The following is a 16,740-nucleotide window of genomic DNA, read 5'->3' as shown; positions in this document are numbered from 1 at the left end:
TGCACTGCTGGTGGGAATGCAGACTGGTGCAGCCACTGTGGAGAACAGTATGGAGTTTCCTCAAAAAACTAAAAATGGAACTCCCATTTGACCCAGTGATCCCACTTCTAGGAATATATCCCAAGAAACCAGAAACACCAATCAGAAAGGATATATGCATCCCTATGTTCATAGCAGCACAATTTACAATAGCTAAGATTTGGAATCAGCCTAAGTGCCCATCAGCAGATGAATGGATTAAGAAACTTTGGCACACCTACACAATGGAATACTATGCTGCTGTAAAAAGGAAGGAACTCCTACCATTTGCAACAGCATGGATGGAGCTGGAGAGCATTATGCTAAGTGAAATAAGTCAGTCAGAGAAAGATAAATATCACATGTTCTCACTATTTGTGGATTATAATGAACAACATAAACCGATGAATAAAAACAGATGTAGAGACAGAGGAACATCGATCAGATGCTCAAAACTCAGAGGGAAGGTAGGGGAGGGTGGGGGTGAGGGAGAGAGATCAACCAAAGGACTTGTATGCATGCATATAAGCATAAGCGATGGATGTGGACAACAGGGGGTGAGGGTGAGGGCAGGATTGGGGGGATAAGAGGACATTGGGGGGATAAGGACGCATTTGTAATATCTTAATCAATAAAGGGAAAATAAATTAAAAAAAAAGAAACATGATGCAATTTCAGACTAAATTAATAGAAGTAAAGTGTCTGAACAAAGGGGAAAAAATTGAGAAGTTGAACTAAGTGAAATAAGTCAGACAGAGAAAGATAAATACCATATGATTTCACTCATATTTTTAAAAAAACTGAGCTCCCAAATACAGAGAACAGATTGGCAGTTGCCAGAGGTGAGGGGATGGATGAAATAGAAGGTGGTCAAAAGGTAAAAAATTTCAGGCATAAAATAAATAAGTCATGAGGATATAATTTACAGCATGGTGACTATAGTTAATAATACTGTATTGTATATTTGAAAGTTGCTAAGAGAAAAGATCTTAAAATGTCATAAGAAAAAATATTTTTAACTATATGTAGTGATGGATGTTAACTAGACTTATTGGGCTGTTCATTTTTAAATATATAAATAGTGCAGTATTATATTGTACACCAGAACTAATATAATGCTAAATGTAAACTATATATCAATTAAAAAACAGAAGCTGACATATCATGCCATATAGTATTAAAAAATGTACAAAATAATTCATTTGCCAATCTTGTCCATGTAATAAGTAACTGTATTGCATGAAAAACAGCTATGAAAAACATATTCTTTAAATATTGACAGACAAAAAAAGTAGAGAAAAATATAGGTATAGATATGTAATCCCAGAATACTTAAGAATAATCAGAAATAAAGGTTTTCATTGCTCCCAGGATAAAAGAGAAATGTGTCTAAGAGTGGCCTCAAAAATAACCAAATCAGTTTAATTTAACATGTATTCTAAACGTACCTACATGAGCTAACATTTTTATACACTTTGCATTTCTTAGATTTGCAACATTTAAAAATATATATATTTTATTGATTTTTTTAGAGAGAGGAAGGAAGAGGGATAGAGAGTTAGAAACATCGATGAGAGAGAAACATCGATCAGCTGCCTCCTGCACACCTCCCACTGGGGATGTGCCCGCAACCAAGGTACATGCCCTTGACCGGAATCGAACCTGGAGCCCTTCAGCCTGCAGGCCGACGCTCTATCCACTCAGCCAAACGGGTTAGGGCTGCAACATTTTTATTAAACTCATTTAAAAGACAGTTCTTAAAGGTTATGATTTTTAAAGATCAGATAATCATGATCTAGCTCTCTTTTTGTAGGATAAAATGTGCTTCAATCTTCCTTAGTTTAAATATTATCATTCTTTATACTTTTCAGAAGTAAATACCTTTTGGCCAGATATTATATGTATTTAGGGGGAGGAGAATTTCAGGAATATTTTCCAAAGGACCAAGCAGCATATCTTGCAAACCTATCTGTTAACTAGTGATGACATGAAGAACATGAAAGATTGAACAACAAAGTCTTGATTATCAGGAATATTATAATCCAATACTATCTGAGCTCCCCCTTTCTTTGGTTCAAATTGTACCTTTGGAATTTTCTTCCATCATATAAATGATAATGTTAACATTTATAATACTGTCAATGTAGAGGATACTAAAAGTTCAAAAAAAATCTAACCTCCAGCCTACTTCAAAAACTTCTTTATAATTTTTAGCTGTATCCTAGGTGGAGTGTGTATAATCACTCAAGAATTAAAAACAAAAACATAAAAAGAAAAAAACAACAGCAACTAAAACTATCTTTCTGGATATGAAATAAAATTCCAGAGTAAACACAATCCTGCCAAAGAAACATAAAAAGATTTATACCTACAGATGGAACAAAAAGTGCATAGATTATCCAGAAAAAGCATACGTATTTCTTTTTCTGACTACTCAGTAATGCTTAATGTAAAATCTAAAAGATTAATAAACTGAGATAAAGAGAAGTTAAATATGTTCTGTCAGCTGACAGTTCATCATCAAATGTTGACAGAATTTTAAAAATCCGAGGAGTTTTCTGCTGTGATCACTTTAAATATAATGTCTTTATGTACAAATTATAACAAGTAAAAAGTTTTAGAGTGATTACACACTATGCCAGGCCCTGCTTTAAGTGCTTTAAAGGATTAATAATCTTCTCAAGAACTCTAAGAAATAGGTCCTCAACTGAGCCTCATTCCACAGATGAGGAGTCTAAATCACAGAGAGGTCTAGTCATTGCCCAAGGACTCTGAGTTTGGACCGATTGCTATGATTCAAACATAGGCAGTCTACCTCACAGAACCCTACTGTTAGAATTAAAATGCAGTCACAAAATAAGATATTTGGCTAACTTATATTTTAGATAATTCTGACATATTAAGCTCCCCCTTTCTTTGGTTCAAATTGTACCAATGATAAATAATAATAATAAAAACTTCTCCCCCTTAAAAATTTAACTAACCTAAGACACTTAAAAAAAAATCTTACATTTTACAATATTAAGCCAGGGGGGAAAATACCTAAAATTTCTCAAAGATCAGATATTAAATATTTCGAATGAGTGGTTAAGTACTGCCATCTCCATCACTTTCATTTTAAAAGCCATCTCTCCCAAAAGAGCACAAAACCTAGTGATGTCATCACCAAAAATCCCATTCATTCCAATGAAAACAAACTCCTTCACATTCACCTTTTTTTTGAGTTCGGAACATGTCCAATTGTTTCTGTTGCTGCCGCCTTAACGTGTTAACAATAGCTATTGCCAGTCTCAATGCTTCTCTGGGGTACCCATGAGAACGTAATGCATCCACTCTTGCACAGGCTGTAGGGACATGTTCTAAAAACAGAAAGTTAAGGGGCGAGAGAAAGTTGCCACTGTCAGATATATCCATAAAAACAGGATTTAATAGTAAGATGTTTTCCCCAAAAAATACTATTAAAAAAACACAACAAACCATTTCTGAACTTTGATTTGAATGAAAAACTCAGCTCCTATTGCCAAGCATTCATCCATCTCCCATTGAATCCCTCAGCTCTCCTCCTCCCACTCCAATAATGCTATAGAAACTAAACAAAGAAGTAAGTCATGGAAATGTCTTTCCGGTTTGGGCACTTACCATGCCAGAGGGGCCACCCACGGGAGTCAAAGAGGGAGTTTTCAGTGTCGTCATGGTAACAGTAGTTGGTGTATAGGTCACTGCTGATAATGTGCTGCAAGTGGCTATCCTGCCAGTGGAGATCGCATGCCTCGATGGCTCGGGTGAACACTGTCCGATGTGGCCTGTTCGATGAATCTGTTTTTTTCACAATTCAGAAAGCTGTGTCAGCTATTATTCACATGTGAATAAATCAGTCATACCACTCTGTGGCCAGATGTTCATGAGCAAACCCACACGCATTGTCCTCACCCCCTACGCAGAAGGATGGAGGGTGAATATTCTCATGTCCTAAGTACTAGGAGGCAAGTCAGCCCAAAGAGCCACCATTCACTCACTTGTTTTATCCAACACAAACACTCTGCAGCCATCAAGCTAAGATTAAAGGCATCCTGCAAAAAGAACTGTCAAGTCTAGTTTCCATGCCAAATACACTCAAAGGAGGCACTCGGCACAAAAACTACATGAAAACTCACTGCTCCCCACTTCGGAGGTGCTGTGGTGGGCTGCCCTGATGGGATCAACAGCTCTCACAAGCACTATGTAAGAGATGTGACACCAGCCATGGAACCTTTCAGGAAGATGCAATCAGCCTTTAAAGATATGCAGAAGGGTTGTGCTTTTGGTTGTATTTTTTAACTATATTGTGCGGTTTTGCACAATTAAAACTATTATGCTTCTTGGGATATAATGGTTAAATGCCACTTTATATCCCAAAGGGCATAAATGCATATATTTAACAGTTCACAAAGCCACACAACATAGCTACAAAACAAACCAGCGCACTTACCTTGCCCCTACAGGCTGCCTCCTGACTCCTGTGCAGGTTCCATGACTGGTGTGATGTCCCCAGCATAGTGTATGCCGGGCATCACAAAAGAGCAGAAGCATACACTCCGAAGAGGGTTCAAGTTTCAGGACCTGACGGAGAAAAGAAATGTTTGGGGAATAAAGGATATTCTCATCCCCACTTCTGGGAATATTCAGTTCCTCTGGATAACATGGTCCAAATTCTACGTGCACTCCCACCCTTTGTGTCCCCACTCCAGACTTACCTTCAACTATGGCACAAAACTTAGTGAGCCTCAACTGAAAATCAGGGGAACAAACTATTTTTATTTATGTGTATCTTACTTAGCTCAAATATCAAAATATCACCCTCACTGTTCTGAGGCTTAATTAAATGAGAAGCAAAATCTGGAGCTTCCTTAGCTGATAATGTTTCATCTTCCTGTCACTGGAGATCTGGCTAAGCACATATATTAGGAAGTCATAAAAATAAAAAATAAAATCAAGAAGAGCCCTGAGAACTCATCAAGTCCAACCTCTCTATTCTGCTGATTAAACTGAAAATAGAGAGAAGTAAAGTGACTTGCCAAGGTCACACAGCGAGGCAATGGCAATCAAGATCAAAACACAGATATCCTCAGTCCAAATTCACCTATTTCAGCTGGAAGGTTTCTGAAGGTCTTTAACAGAAAGACATTACTTCAGTTTGGTCTCGGGTCAACTTAGATATCTATATATCTAAGCATAGCAGACATATCAAAATGCATCAATGACATAATTTGAGAGGAATAGATACTGATGTATGTGTTATGGCCCCTGCCTATACTCCTTGCTAGCAGTAGTTTTAATTATACATCTTACAAATGGGAAGAGTGCACCTTACATTAAAAGGCCTTTTGAACCTATCAGGGCCTTTCCTGAGCAGAATAAATATACTCCTACCCAATAAAGAACTGGCTCCATCACCTCTCATAGCCAACTGATCAAATATTCCAAAGTGCAAAGCTCACACATGTTTAAGTGGCTTTGTCATTTCATTTATTTTGTTTAGCTCAAATCAAAGAAATAGAATTTAAAACTAAAAGGAGATTTTTAAAAGAGCAACTTAATGTTATGCATGTATTAAAAGAATGAGAAATTCTACCTGGTGATTTGCTTCACTGTGGTATCAATAATAGCATTCCATTAGAAAAAAAATAAAGACCTTAACTTTTCACATGATTGTACTGATTGAGCATAGAGAAAGGTATAGGGCACACTAGGCTTTTAACAGTTGTTAGCTCTAAGAGAACAATAAAACCAACTGTAACAAAAAAAAAGGCTAAATACTAATAAAATAATATCTAAATGAAAATGTAAGACAGAAAGTTCTATAATAATATGGGACACAGAAAAAACTGATTATGTATGTAGACAATGACAAAAAAACACACCCCAAAATGTTGGCTTGATTAGGTGGCAAAATTATGGTCAATTTTTATCTTAGATGTCTTTAATTTTCTGATTTTTGCAATTAAGATAAAAAAAAGAGAAACAGATTATATTAACCCAATTTTTAATAAAATGTATTAATAATAATGCATACTTATTGAAGAAAACTTGAGAAATTCAGAAAGGTAAAATGGGAGAAATTAGTTATTTTATCAAAAAATATAAAAATAAAAAATTGGCTACCATTGTCGTACATTTTAAAAAGTCAAACAAACTACTCTTTCAAAGGGTGTGGATTCTAATACTGTTATTGCTGCTGTTAATTAATTCTAACAATCAATCTCTGCTAGCAAAGTCAGGGCCTGATTTGCCCTTCACATTCACTTCAATATGCCAACACATGCAGTTCTGCCCACTGTCTGTACACTCCACACCCAGCTGCAATGGCACTGCTGGCCACTGCGGGCTCTCCCCAGCAGCCTGTTCAGCTCTCTCCTGACAGCCCCTCTGGAGGATGTGAGCATTATGCTAAAAACAGGAGCCCTGGTGCCTTTAGGCACAACAGCTATAAATATTGCCCTCAGAAACTAGGTCCTGACTTCATACCCCTAGGCCAAACCATAAATAAAATGATCTGTTTTATCTGGAGGCTGGACCACTGTTTAAGGGTGTTCTGAAGCCAATGGAATATTCCTGTTTAACCAAGGAGAAAGTAATCAAATGGAAAGTAAGTGTAAAATGTTAGGATGGTGCTCCCCAAAAGCAGGTAAGGAGTGAAACAGAGAAACTTCCAAATATAAAGAAATAAAAGATTAAAGATATTGCCTATATAGATGTAGGCATATCCTTTCCTAGCAATGCAAGAGAAAAGATGTTGAATTGCTAAACTTGAAAATTCTGAGCTTCTGGAAAATAATTTGGGTATAAGGGGTACATGTATTTTCTTCAAAGTTATTAAATAAAATCATGAGCAATAAAGATATGACAGATTTCAAATACTGAATTCCCAAGGCAAATACCTCTAGACAAAGCAGAGCCAGCCAATCATCTTGCCCAAGTCCTAAAACTTCCATCCTTTTCATTGGACAAGTCCCTGTGGAGTAATACATGTAATTCTTTCTTTATAGAGACTGAGAACACTATGCTAACCCACATTTGCACTCAGCACATTGTCATCTCTTTCCAGGAGTACCAACTGTATATGGGGCCAGCACACATAGAATGAGTCTTGATTCTGGATCCTTCTGATATCATATAACTCTCATCTTGCATTTTTCATAACTTTAGAGTCTTTCAAGTTTTCTCAAAAACAAAATAGAAAAAGGCAGCAACAGCACAAAATCACACAAAAATAGTGACATGAATTAATGAATGAAAGTTTTATTTGTAAGTTTTGGTTCTGAAAGAGAGGAGAAAATGCTATAGTAGCTGAGAAAAAATAGTTAAGCAGAGGAAAGATTAAAAAAAAAAGATGAGAGGGACTTGAGCTAAATGGGTCGATCCAATAGAGGAGCTCAAAAAACAAACAAAACGGGATGGAAATGTAAGACAGAGGTTCTTCAGAGGACATTTGGAAATGTCTGTGTGCATTTGTTAGTTGTCCCAAAGTAGGGGGCACTATTAGCCTGCAGAAGGTAGAAATAAGTATGCTAGACAATCCTTCACAATGAAGAATTTTCCTAGTCCAAATGCCAACAGCACCCCATGCCCTTCCAACCATCATAAAATTCTTGCTATATTCTAAAACTAAGAATTTTTAACTGACTACGCAGTAGCCCAAATATGAATTGACCAAAAGAGACAAAAACACACAGCTGCTAAAACCTTTCAATATTACCAATCTATACCATGATTTATTAAATTAAAAATATTCAAATTAAATAGTTAATAAGCAAGTTTATATACCATATAATCTCTATATACAAAAGCCTAAGTGACCGTTACGACTGGTCGACTGAACAACCGGTTGACCAGTCGCTATGACACGCACTGACCACCAGGGCTCAATGCAGGAGCTGCCCCCTGGTGGTCAGTGCGCTCCCACAGCCAACCTCCCATGGCCGGCCAAACTCCCACGGTCCCTCCCCCAAGACTGGGTGAGACGGCCCTGATCGGCCCCATTGCCAGCCAGGCTGAGGGACCCCACCTCTAGTTTTATATAATTGTAAATAACCCATACTAATACATATAAGTATTATATCCTTCTGTATTCTGAGAATATGAAGAAAAGCACACAATGGTCTCAGGTAAAAATTAAAACATATATTCATAGTCAAAACACATTAAATTCCTTGAGTTATAATAAGTTCTTAAGTGGGGAAATTATTTTCCCATATTCATTGTAAGTTATTGTCATAAATGTATGTGCACAATTAGATACGAAGAAAGCAGAATATTACTGTGGACTAACCTTGGTTGACATTTGCACCCTGAGGCAGAGCGTTGGTTAAGTTGGGTAATTCACTGCCATGATTTCCATCTTCCCATGGACAGACATCAACACTGTTCCACTTTTTCAGCTGTTTTAGCCAACTGGCCTTCTGTTCCAACTTGCAGTGGGGATTTAAAACTATACACATCCACAGAGCACCTAATTTAAAAGGAGAGAGGGCAGTAAATTAAAAAAAATTATAAAAATGTTCAATTCTAATACCTAATGATAAATTTTAAACCATTTCAAAATGGATTCAAATCTGTCATTTTTATAACACAATTCTCTCTTTAATCCAAGCCACAAACCCCATGCAGAGTTAATGGAAGGAGGACAACTGAATTTGAACCAAAGATTCAAACACTGTTTGTTACAAATAAAGATGAAAGATATTTCAAATGTTTATTGTTAAATACTTTTCTACTTATGTAACATTTTGGACAAAAAGTCAATAAAAGGTACAACCCTAAGGTCCAGTTTGCCACTTCAATTTAACAACAGATTTTATACATGGATTCTGCAAAAAGCCACTCTAAATAAAGAACACAATGAACACAAATAAACAACTTCCTAGTTTCCTTATAAGAGTGTCAAGCTTTATTGTATTTATTAATTAGTATGCCTACCTATTATATCAATGATGTCTTAAAAATAAAATTCACTTAAATATACTTCCCTAAATGATTGAACCAGGAATTAATCTTTATATAAATGAACTCATTAAATGTATGTCTTTATGTGAATGAAATCACTAAACATTAATGAAAATTACACTTGTTATTTAAGGTAAAAGCCAAAGTGAATTTAGAAGACATAACTTATAATTTGAATTAAGGTTTTGATTTATTACTTTCTACATTCTTCAGAAAAGAGGTAGCTAATTCAAGCAAATAGTTTACAAGTTTTAAAAGTTCAAGTTTTTCTTTATTAATTTCAAAACAAGATAGATACCAGTACTTCAAAGCCATTCACAACACTTTTGCTTTGAAAAGGCACATGTCTCTGTGTATTTTATTTTAATCAGTTGTGTTAAATGAATAATAAAGATAGAAATGATCATTATGATTTGTTTGTCCAAAAGAGATGCTTTACTTTCTTCCACATTTAATATTAGCAAGCTTCTTCACTTCGAAATTTTGGTATTTTAAATACCGAATAAACTTTTACCACAAGAAAATAAAAGTGGCTATAATCTATCTAAGCCACAGATATTTACAATTAACATTTCCATATTTTTAAATGCCAATTGAAAAACAAAATGTGGTAGAACTAGATAAGCCCACCACAGCTTATCTCTCCCCATGATTATAACCAAAAAATCTGAACAAAATACAAAAAGCAGCAATCTAGGGACTCTGAAAAGTAAAGGCTAAATACTAATAAAATAATATTACAAGCAGATTATGGAAACAAAACATGAAGAAGCAAGCCATATGGGGATGATTTCCTGTTTTCTTTTCCCTCTCTTTTCTTCTGGCTTGGACACAAGATTAGACCCATTAGAGGAACTTTATAGATGGCATATTCAGCAAAAACTTGAGAGAAATCTCATCTACCTGGTGAAAGGACTGAAAAAGGGGACCTTGCCCTCCACTCGGGAGCAGGAGCAAGGGGATCCTGGATACTGTGTGCAAAGAGGTACAAGTTCTGGTAACATCTCATGTGCATGAAACAGACCCCAGGAAGCACAGCCAAGGCCTTAAAGACTTTATTGACATTGTCACCTGAAGAAGGTGAAACAGGCCTTATATTCTGAATCTACTCTGGTTGATTTGTATGCTTTAAAAAAATAAATTATCCAGAGGATTTTAATAGGACCCAGACTCTCACAACACAATATTCAAAATGTCCAGGATCCAAAATTACTTGGCTTACAAAGAAACAGTAAAATGTGATCAATTCTCAAGGGAAAAACAATCAACAGATGCCAACCAAGATGAACCAGATGTTAGAATTATCAGTCAGAGACTTTATAACTGTGCTCTATGAGATGAAGGTAACCACTATTGAAAGAAGTGAAATACAAACTATTAAAAATGGACTAAATAGAAATTTTAGAACTGAAAAAAAACACACACCAATATCAGAAATAAAAAATTCACTGGATGGAATCAAGAGCCGATTAGACAGAAGGAAAAGTCAGTGAACTTCAAGATATAAATGATCTCATCTGAAGAACAGAGAGAGAAAAAAACACAACAATAACAACAAAAACACAGAAAATAACAGAGCCTTAAAGGCAGGTGGGAAAACAGTGTGTCACTGGAGTCCCAGGGGAGACAAAAATTTGGGAAAAATAATGACTCAAAACTTTCCAAATTTGGAGAAAGATTAATTTAGAGATCTAATAAGCTCAGCTAACCACAAAAAAAGGTAAACTCAAGGAAAACCATGACCAAACATCATAATCAAATCACTAAAAACCAAAGTTAAAAAAATCTTGAAAGCAGAGAAAAATGAAATACCATATATAGAGGAATGACTCAAATAATTAGAGCTTCCTCATCAGAAATCATAAAAGGCAAAAGACAGTGAAACATTATCTTTAAATTGTTAAAAAAAAAAAACAACACAAGTGTCAACCTAGAATTCTATATCCAGAAAAAATAGCCTTCAGAAATGCTAAAATAAAGGCATTCTCTGATTAAAGAAAACTAACAGCATTCATTGCCAAGAGACCTGGTCTAGAAGAAATGCTAATGGAAGTTTCTTCAAGGTTGAACAGAAATAATACCAGAGGGAAAGTTGGAATTATAGGAACAGAGGAAGAGTTATAGAAATAATAAATACCTAAGTAAGTGCAACAGACTATTTTTGTCCTTTTAAATTCTTTAAAATAAGTATGACTATTGAAAATAAAAATCTGAGCATTGCCTTATGGAATTTTAAATGTACGTAGATGCCCTAACCGGTTTGGCTCAGTGGATAGAGCGTCGGCCTACGGACTGAAGGGTCCCAAGTTCGATTCCAGTCAAGGGCATGTACCTTGGTTGCGGGCACATCCCCAGTAGGGGGTGTGCGGGTGTGCAGGAGGCAGCTGATCGATGTTTCTAACTCTCTATCCCTCTCCCTTCCTCTCTGTAAAAAAATCAATAAAATATATTAATAAATAAATAAATATACGTAGATGAAATACACATGAAAACTATAACATAAAGGAACCTATATAGTTGTTAAAGATACATTCTATTAAAGTGGCAAAATATTAACACAAAGTATATATGTTTGTTGTACTGAAAACATTAAAAAATACAAGGAGATACAAACAAAAAGGACAATAAATTACCATACTAAGAAAATTAAGTAATTCAAAGAAGGAGAAAAGAAGGCAGGAGAGAGAGAACAGAGGAATAAAAACAGAGAAGACAAACAGAAAACAAATGATTAGATGGTAGATCTAAAAATCTCAACCACATCAATAATTATATTAAATATAAATGGTCTAAACATACCAATTATGAAATGGTAAAATTGGACTTAAAAACAAGATCCAGCCTAGGCGTGTTGCTCAGTGGTTGAGTGTCAACCTATGAACCAAGCAGGAGGTCACAGTTCAATTCCAGGTCAGGGCACATGCCTGGGTTGTGGGTTCAGTGCCCAGCAGGGGGCGTGCAGGAGGCGGCTGATCAATGATTCACTCTCATCATTGATGACTGATGTCCCCCCCTCCCTCCCTTCCTCTTTGAAATCAATTAAAAAAATATTAAAATAAAACACAAGATCCAACTCTATGCTGTGTATTCGAAATACACTTTAAATATAATGACACAGATTAAGGGGGGGGGAGGAGAAGATGGAAAAAGATATACCATTCAAACATTTTCAAAATAATGTTCAAGTGGCATATTAATATCAGGCAAAGTAGACTTGAGAATAAGAAATACTACACCAGGGATAAAGTGAGATATAACATGATAAAAAGGGTCAGTTTTCCTAGAATACATAAGAATCCTAAATGAGAATGCTTCATATAATGTCAAGACTTCAAAATACATGAAGCAAAAACTGACAAATTTGAAAGAAAAAATGGACAAATCCACAATTGTATATGGAGACTTCAATACTCCTCTCTTAATAACTGATAGAACAAAAGTAAGTAGAAATTAGCAAGGATGAAGAATGCTTAAACAACACTATCAACCAACTTAACCTAAATAGCATTTGCAGAATACTCCACCTAACATTAGTAGAAAAAAATAAAATGAAATCCTACTCTTTTTAAAATGCACAAAGAACATTCACTAAGATAGTCCATAATCTGGGTCATAGAGCAAACTTTGATAAATTTGAAAGAAAAATCATACAAAGTAACAAGAAGATATTTGGAAAATCCCCAAATATCTGGGAATTAAACAACAAACTTCTAAATAATTCATGAGTAAAAAATAAAGTCAGAAGGGAAACCAGAAAATATTTTATACCTAAAGAAAATGCAAATGAAGTATATCAAAGAGTTTAGAGGGAAATTTATAGTATTAAATGCTAATACTGGAAAAGAAGAAAAGATTCAAATCAATAATCTAAATATCCACCTTAAGAAATTATAAAAAGAAAGAGAAATCAAAACTAAAGCACAAGAAAGGAAGTAAAAGATCAGAAATCAATTAAATTAAAAAACCAGTAAAAAAAAAAATCAATGAAACCAAAAGCTAATTCTTTATAAAAGATTAATGAAATCATTAAAGCTGTAATCAGGCTGACTGAAAAAAGAAAAGAAAAACTAGCAGTTTCAGGAATAAAGGGGGCACATCATTAAAGATTCTAGAGGCATTAAAAGGCTCAAAAGGGAATACTATGAACAACTTTATGTCCATAAATTCTACAACATAGATAAAATGAATTCTGTAAAAACTACAAAGTTCCCTCAAGAAGAAATAATAACCTGAACAGTTGTAAATTTATTTTAAAAATTAAATATGTAGTTAAAAGTCTCTAACACTGCAGGTCCAGATGTTTCCCTGGAAAATTCTCCCAAACATTTACAATAGAAAGAATACAAATTCTACACAATATCTACCAGAAAACAGAAGAAAAGGGAATGGTTTCCAATTCATTTTATGTGGCCAGCATTACCCTGATATCAAAACCAGAGAAAGACATTACAAGTAAATACAATTACAAATCAATATCCCTCATGAACATAAAACAGAACACTTCAACAAAATATCAGCAAACCTAATTAAGAAAATATATATATATTTTAAAAAGTAAACCACAACTAATTAGAGTTTATCCCAGGAATGCAAGGCTGGTGCAACTTTCAAAATCAATCAGTATAACTTACTATATAAACAGAATGAAGAAGAAAAACCATATGACCACTTTGACAGATACAGAAAAAACAACTGACGAAATTCAACATCCTTTCATAATAAATAAAACTCTCAGAAAACTAGGAAAAGAAGATAACTTACTTAACCTGATAAAGGGCATCTGTTAAAAAAAAAACAGTTCATATCATAATGGCAAAAGACAGAATGTATTTCCCTTAAGATCGAAACAAGGCAAAGATGCCTGCTCTTGTCACTCCTATTCAATATGATGCTGGAAGTCCTGGCCAGGCCAATAAAGAAAAGGAGGTTAATGGCATAGATTAGAGAGGAAAAAATAAAATAGCCTCTATTTGCAGACAACTAATCTATAAAAAAAAAGCTCCTAAAACTAATAAGTTTAGCGAGGTCATGAAATAAAATTCAAATAAAAAAATCAACTGCACATCTATATGCTAAAATGTCATTGAACAATTAGAGATCAAAATTTACCAAATAAGAATCCAAAATACCCTAAAATACTTATAAATCTAACAAAACATGCACAATTTCTATCGTAAAAACTACAAACCACTGACAAAAGAAATAAAGACAATCTCAGAAAGCAGAAAGTTACTATATTCATAGATTGAAAGTCTCAAGTGTTAAGATGCCATTCTTGCCCAAATTGATTTATATATTAAACACAACCCCTCTCAAAACCCTACCAAGCGTCTGTGTACATATGGAAAGAATAGATATAAGATAGCTAAAACAATTTTAAATAAAGACAAAGCTGAAGACTCACAGTATGTTAACATGATATTTGAAACTTCCAATAAGTTACAGTAATCAAGACAACGTACAAGTGGTGAAAGAAAGGCACACAGATCAATGGATTCAAAAGCTCAAAAATAAACCTACAGAAATATGGCCTATTCAAGGTTCATAGTCAATTCAAAGAAGAAAAGGTAAATCTTTTAAATAACTGGTACTGAAACAATTAGATATTCACATGAAAAAGATTAGCTTAAACCTGCACCATACACTTCATTAAAAAATAATTCAATAAACTTATTAAAAACGAATTCAGCCCCTAGCCAATGTGGCTTAGTTGGTTGGGTGTCGTCATATGCACCCAGAGGTTGACTGGGACACATGCCCAGGTTTTTGGGCTTGATCCTGGTGGGGGGCATGCAGCATGCGGGAGGGAGGTAATCAATAGATGTTGCACTCTCACATAGATGTTTCTCTCTCTCTAAAAATAAAAAAACTATTCTTAAACAAACAAACCCCAAAACAACAAAAAAACTAATTCAAAATGTATCACAGACCTCAATGTAAAATATAAAACTTCTAGAAAAAAAATCTCTGTAACCTTGGGTTAGGTAAAGATAATGTTAGATATAATACCAAAAGTATGATACATAACAGTTAAAATTGATAGTGGACTTTATCAAAATTAAAAATTTTTACTTTTCAAAAGATACTGTTGAGAGAATAAAAAGGCAATCCACAGACTGGGAGAAAATATGTGCAAACCATATATCTAACAGAGAACTTATATCTGTAATGCCCTCTCAAACCTCATCAAGAAAATGAACAACCCTATAAAAAATAGGCAAAAAATTTATAAAGACACTTCACCAAAGAAAATATACAGATGGCAAAATGCAGATGAAAACATACCTGGCATCATTAGCCCCAAGGAAAATGCAAATTAAAACCACACAAGATACCACTATACCCCTATTATAATGGTTAAATTTAGAAAAATAGATTTAAAAACTGATAATACCAACTGCTGCTGAGGATGTGGAGCAACTGGAATGCTCATAATTGCAGCTAGGAGTGCAAAGTAATGTAGCCACTTTGGAAAATAGTCCAGAAGTTTCTTATGATCCAGAAATCCAACCTCTAGGGATTTACCCAAGACAAATTAAAACTTATGTTCACATAAAAACTTGTACAGAAATGTTTATAGCATTTTTATTCGTAAATGTAAAAGACTGGAAATAACCTAAATGTCCTTCAACTGGTGAACAGATAAATAAACAGTGGTGCATATAACAGAATACTACTCAGCAATAAAAAAATTAATATTCACAAATAATGTGATGTAGATTTATTTTCAATGTATCCATTTTCATAATTCAGAATTCCGTTTTTGTTCATATCTGTGTGAATTATAATCTATTTTGAAAATTACTTAAAAGCACTACCAAGACAACTAAAAGCTAAGATAGGTGGCATAGAGCTAACTTTAAATTAAATGTAAAATAAAATAAAAAATTAAATGTAGAAATTACATATTCTAAAATATGTATCTCAAATCCATTGTTTTCACATTCAATTTCTTATTTTTAAAGATGCAAGTGCAATACTAATTTTTAAAAACAGAATTAGTAACCAAATTTATATTAAGCACTAGTTCTTTTTAAGTAACTCAAAGATAAAATTAGGAAAATATTAATCAATGTATGTAGTGTTATGGACTGACTGATTTGCATATAAAGGAACTGATAATGTGACAATGAATCAGTGTGTTTCACCTTTACCTGGGGAAAACTCAAGAGTCTGTACGATAAAACAGTACTGACAAGGAAATACAATTCTACTTAAAAAAAGTTCTTTTGAAGAACTAGAGAAACACTAAGAAAACCGTAATTAGAGGACTCCACCAAGATGGCGGCATAGGTAAACACCGGAGACTGCTGCCGCAAACAACCACTTCAAAAATACAACTAAAAGACGGAACGGACATCACCCAGAACCACAGGAAGGCTGGCTGAGGAGAGACTCTTCAACTAGAAGGAAAGACATCAGCACACCGAGGCTCAGAGGAGGCGCAGCGTGGAAAATTTAAAGGTACCGAGGTGCGCGCGCAAAGCGGGCTGGTGGCTGAGGGCGCGGTTGTCGTTTTCAATCAGGAGGGAGTCTCAGACTCTGAGCCCCAGACCCGGGCGAGCCTCTAGCGACTCAGACTCAAACGGGAGAAGCGGGATTGTCTAGCATCAGTTGGAACGTGAGGGCGGCTTTCTCTCCGAGGATTGCAGCGGTTGCCGGGGTTCTGAGAAGCAGAGCCTCTGGCTACGGGACTGAGAGCAGCCATAACTGCTCCCTCCGCCCGCCCTGTTGATCCCG

General features: G+C 35.0%; 1 protein-coding gene across 1 annotated transcript in view; it reads right to left on the bottom strand.

The window, feature by feature from the left end:
- The window catches only part of ZSWIM6 (zinc finger, SWIM-type containing 6), an 87,582-nt gene that overhangs the window by 22,895 nt on the left and 47,947 nt on the right, over nt 1-16,740 (bottom strand). The window contains exons 6-8 of the mRNA XM_014550500.1: nt 8,327-8,506; nt 3,658-3,834; nt 3,231-3,377 (exon numbers count right to left, since the gene is read on the bottom strand). Coding sequence (XP_014405986.1) covers nt 3,231-3,377; nt 3,658-3,834; nt 8,327-8,506 — 504 coding nt within the window. The remainder of the gene's footprint in view (nt 1-3,230; nt 3,378-3,657; nt 3,835-8,326; nt 8,507-16,740) is intronic.

Source organism: Myotis brandtii, unplaced genomic scaffold, assembly GCF_000412655.1.
Source record: "Myotis brandtii unplaced genomic scaffold, ASM41265v1 scaffold115, whole genome shotgun sequence".
NCBI lineage: Eukaryota > Metazoa > Chordata > Mammalia > Chiroptera > Vespertilionidae > Myotis > Myotis brandtii.
This window is presented reverse-complemented; position numbering and strand designations above follow the sequence as displayed.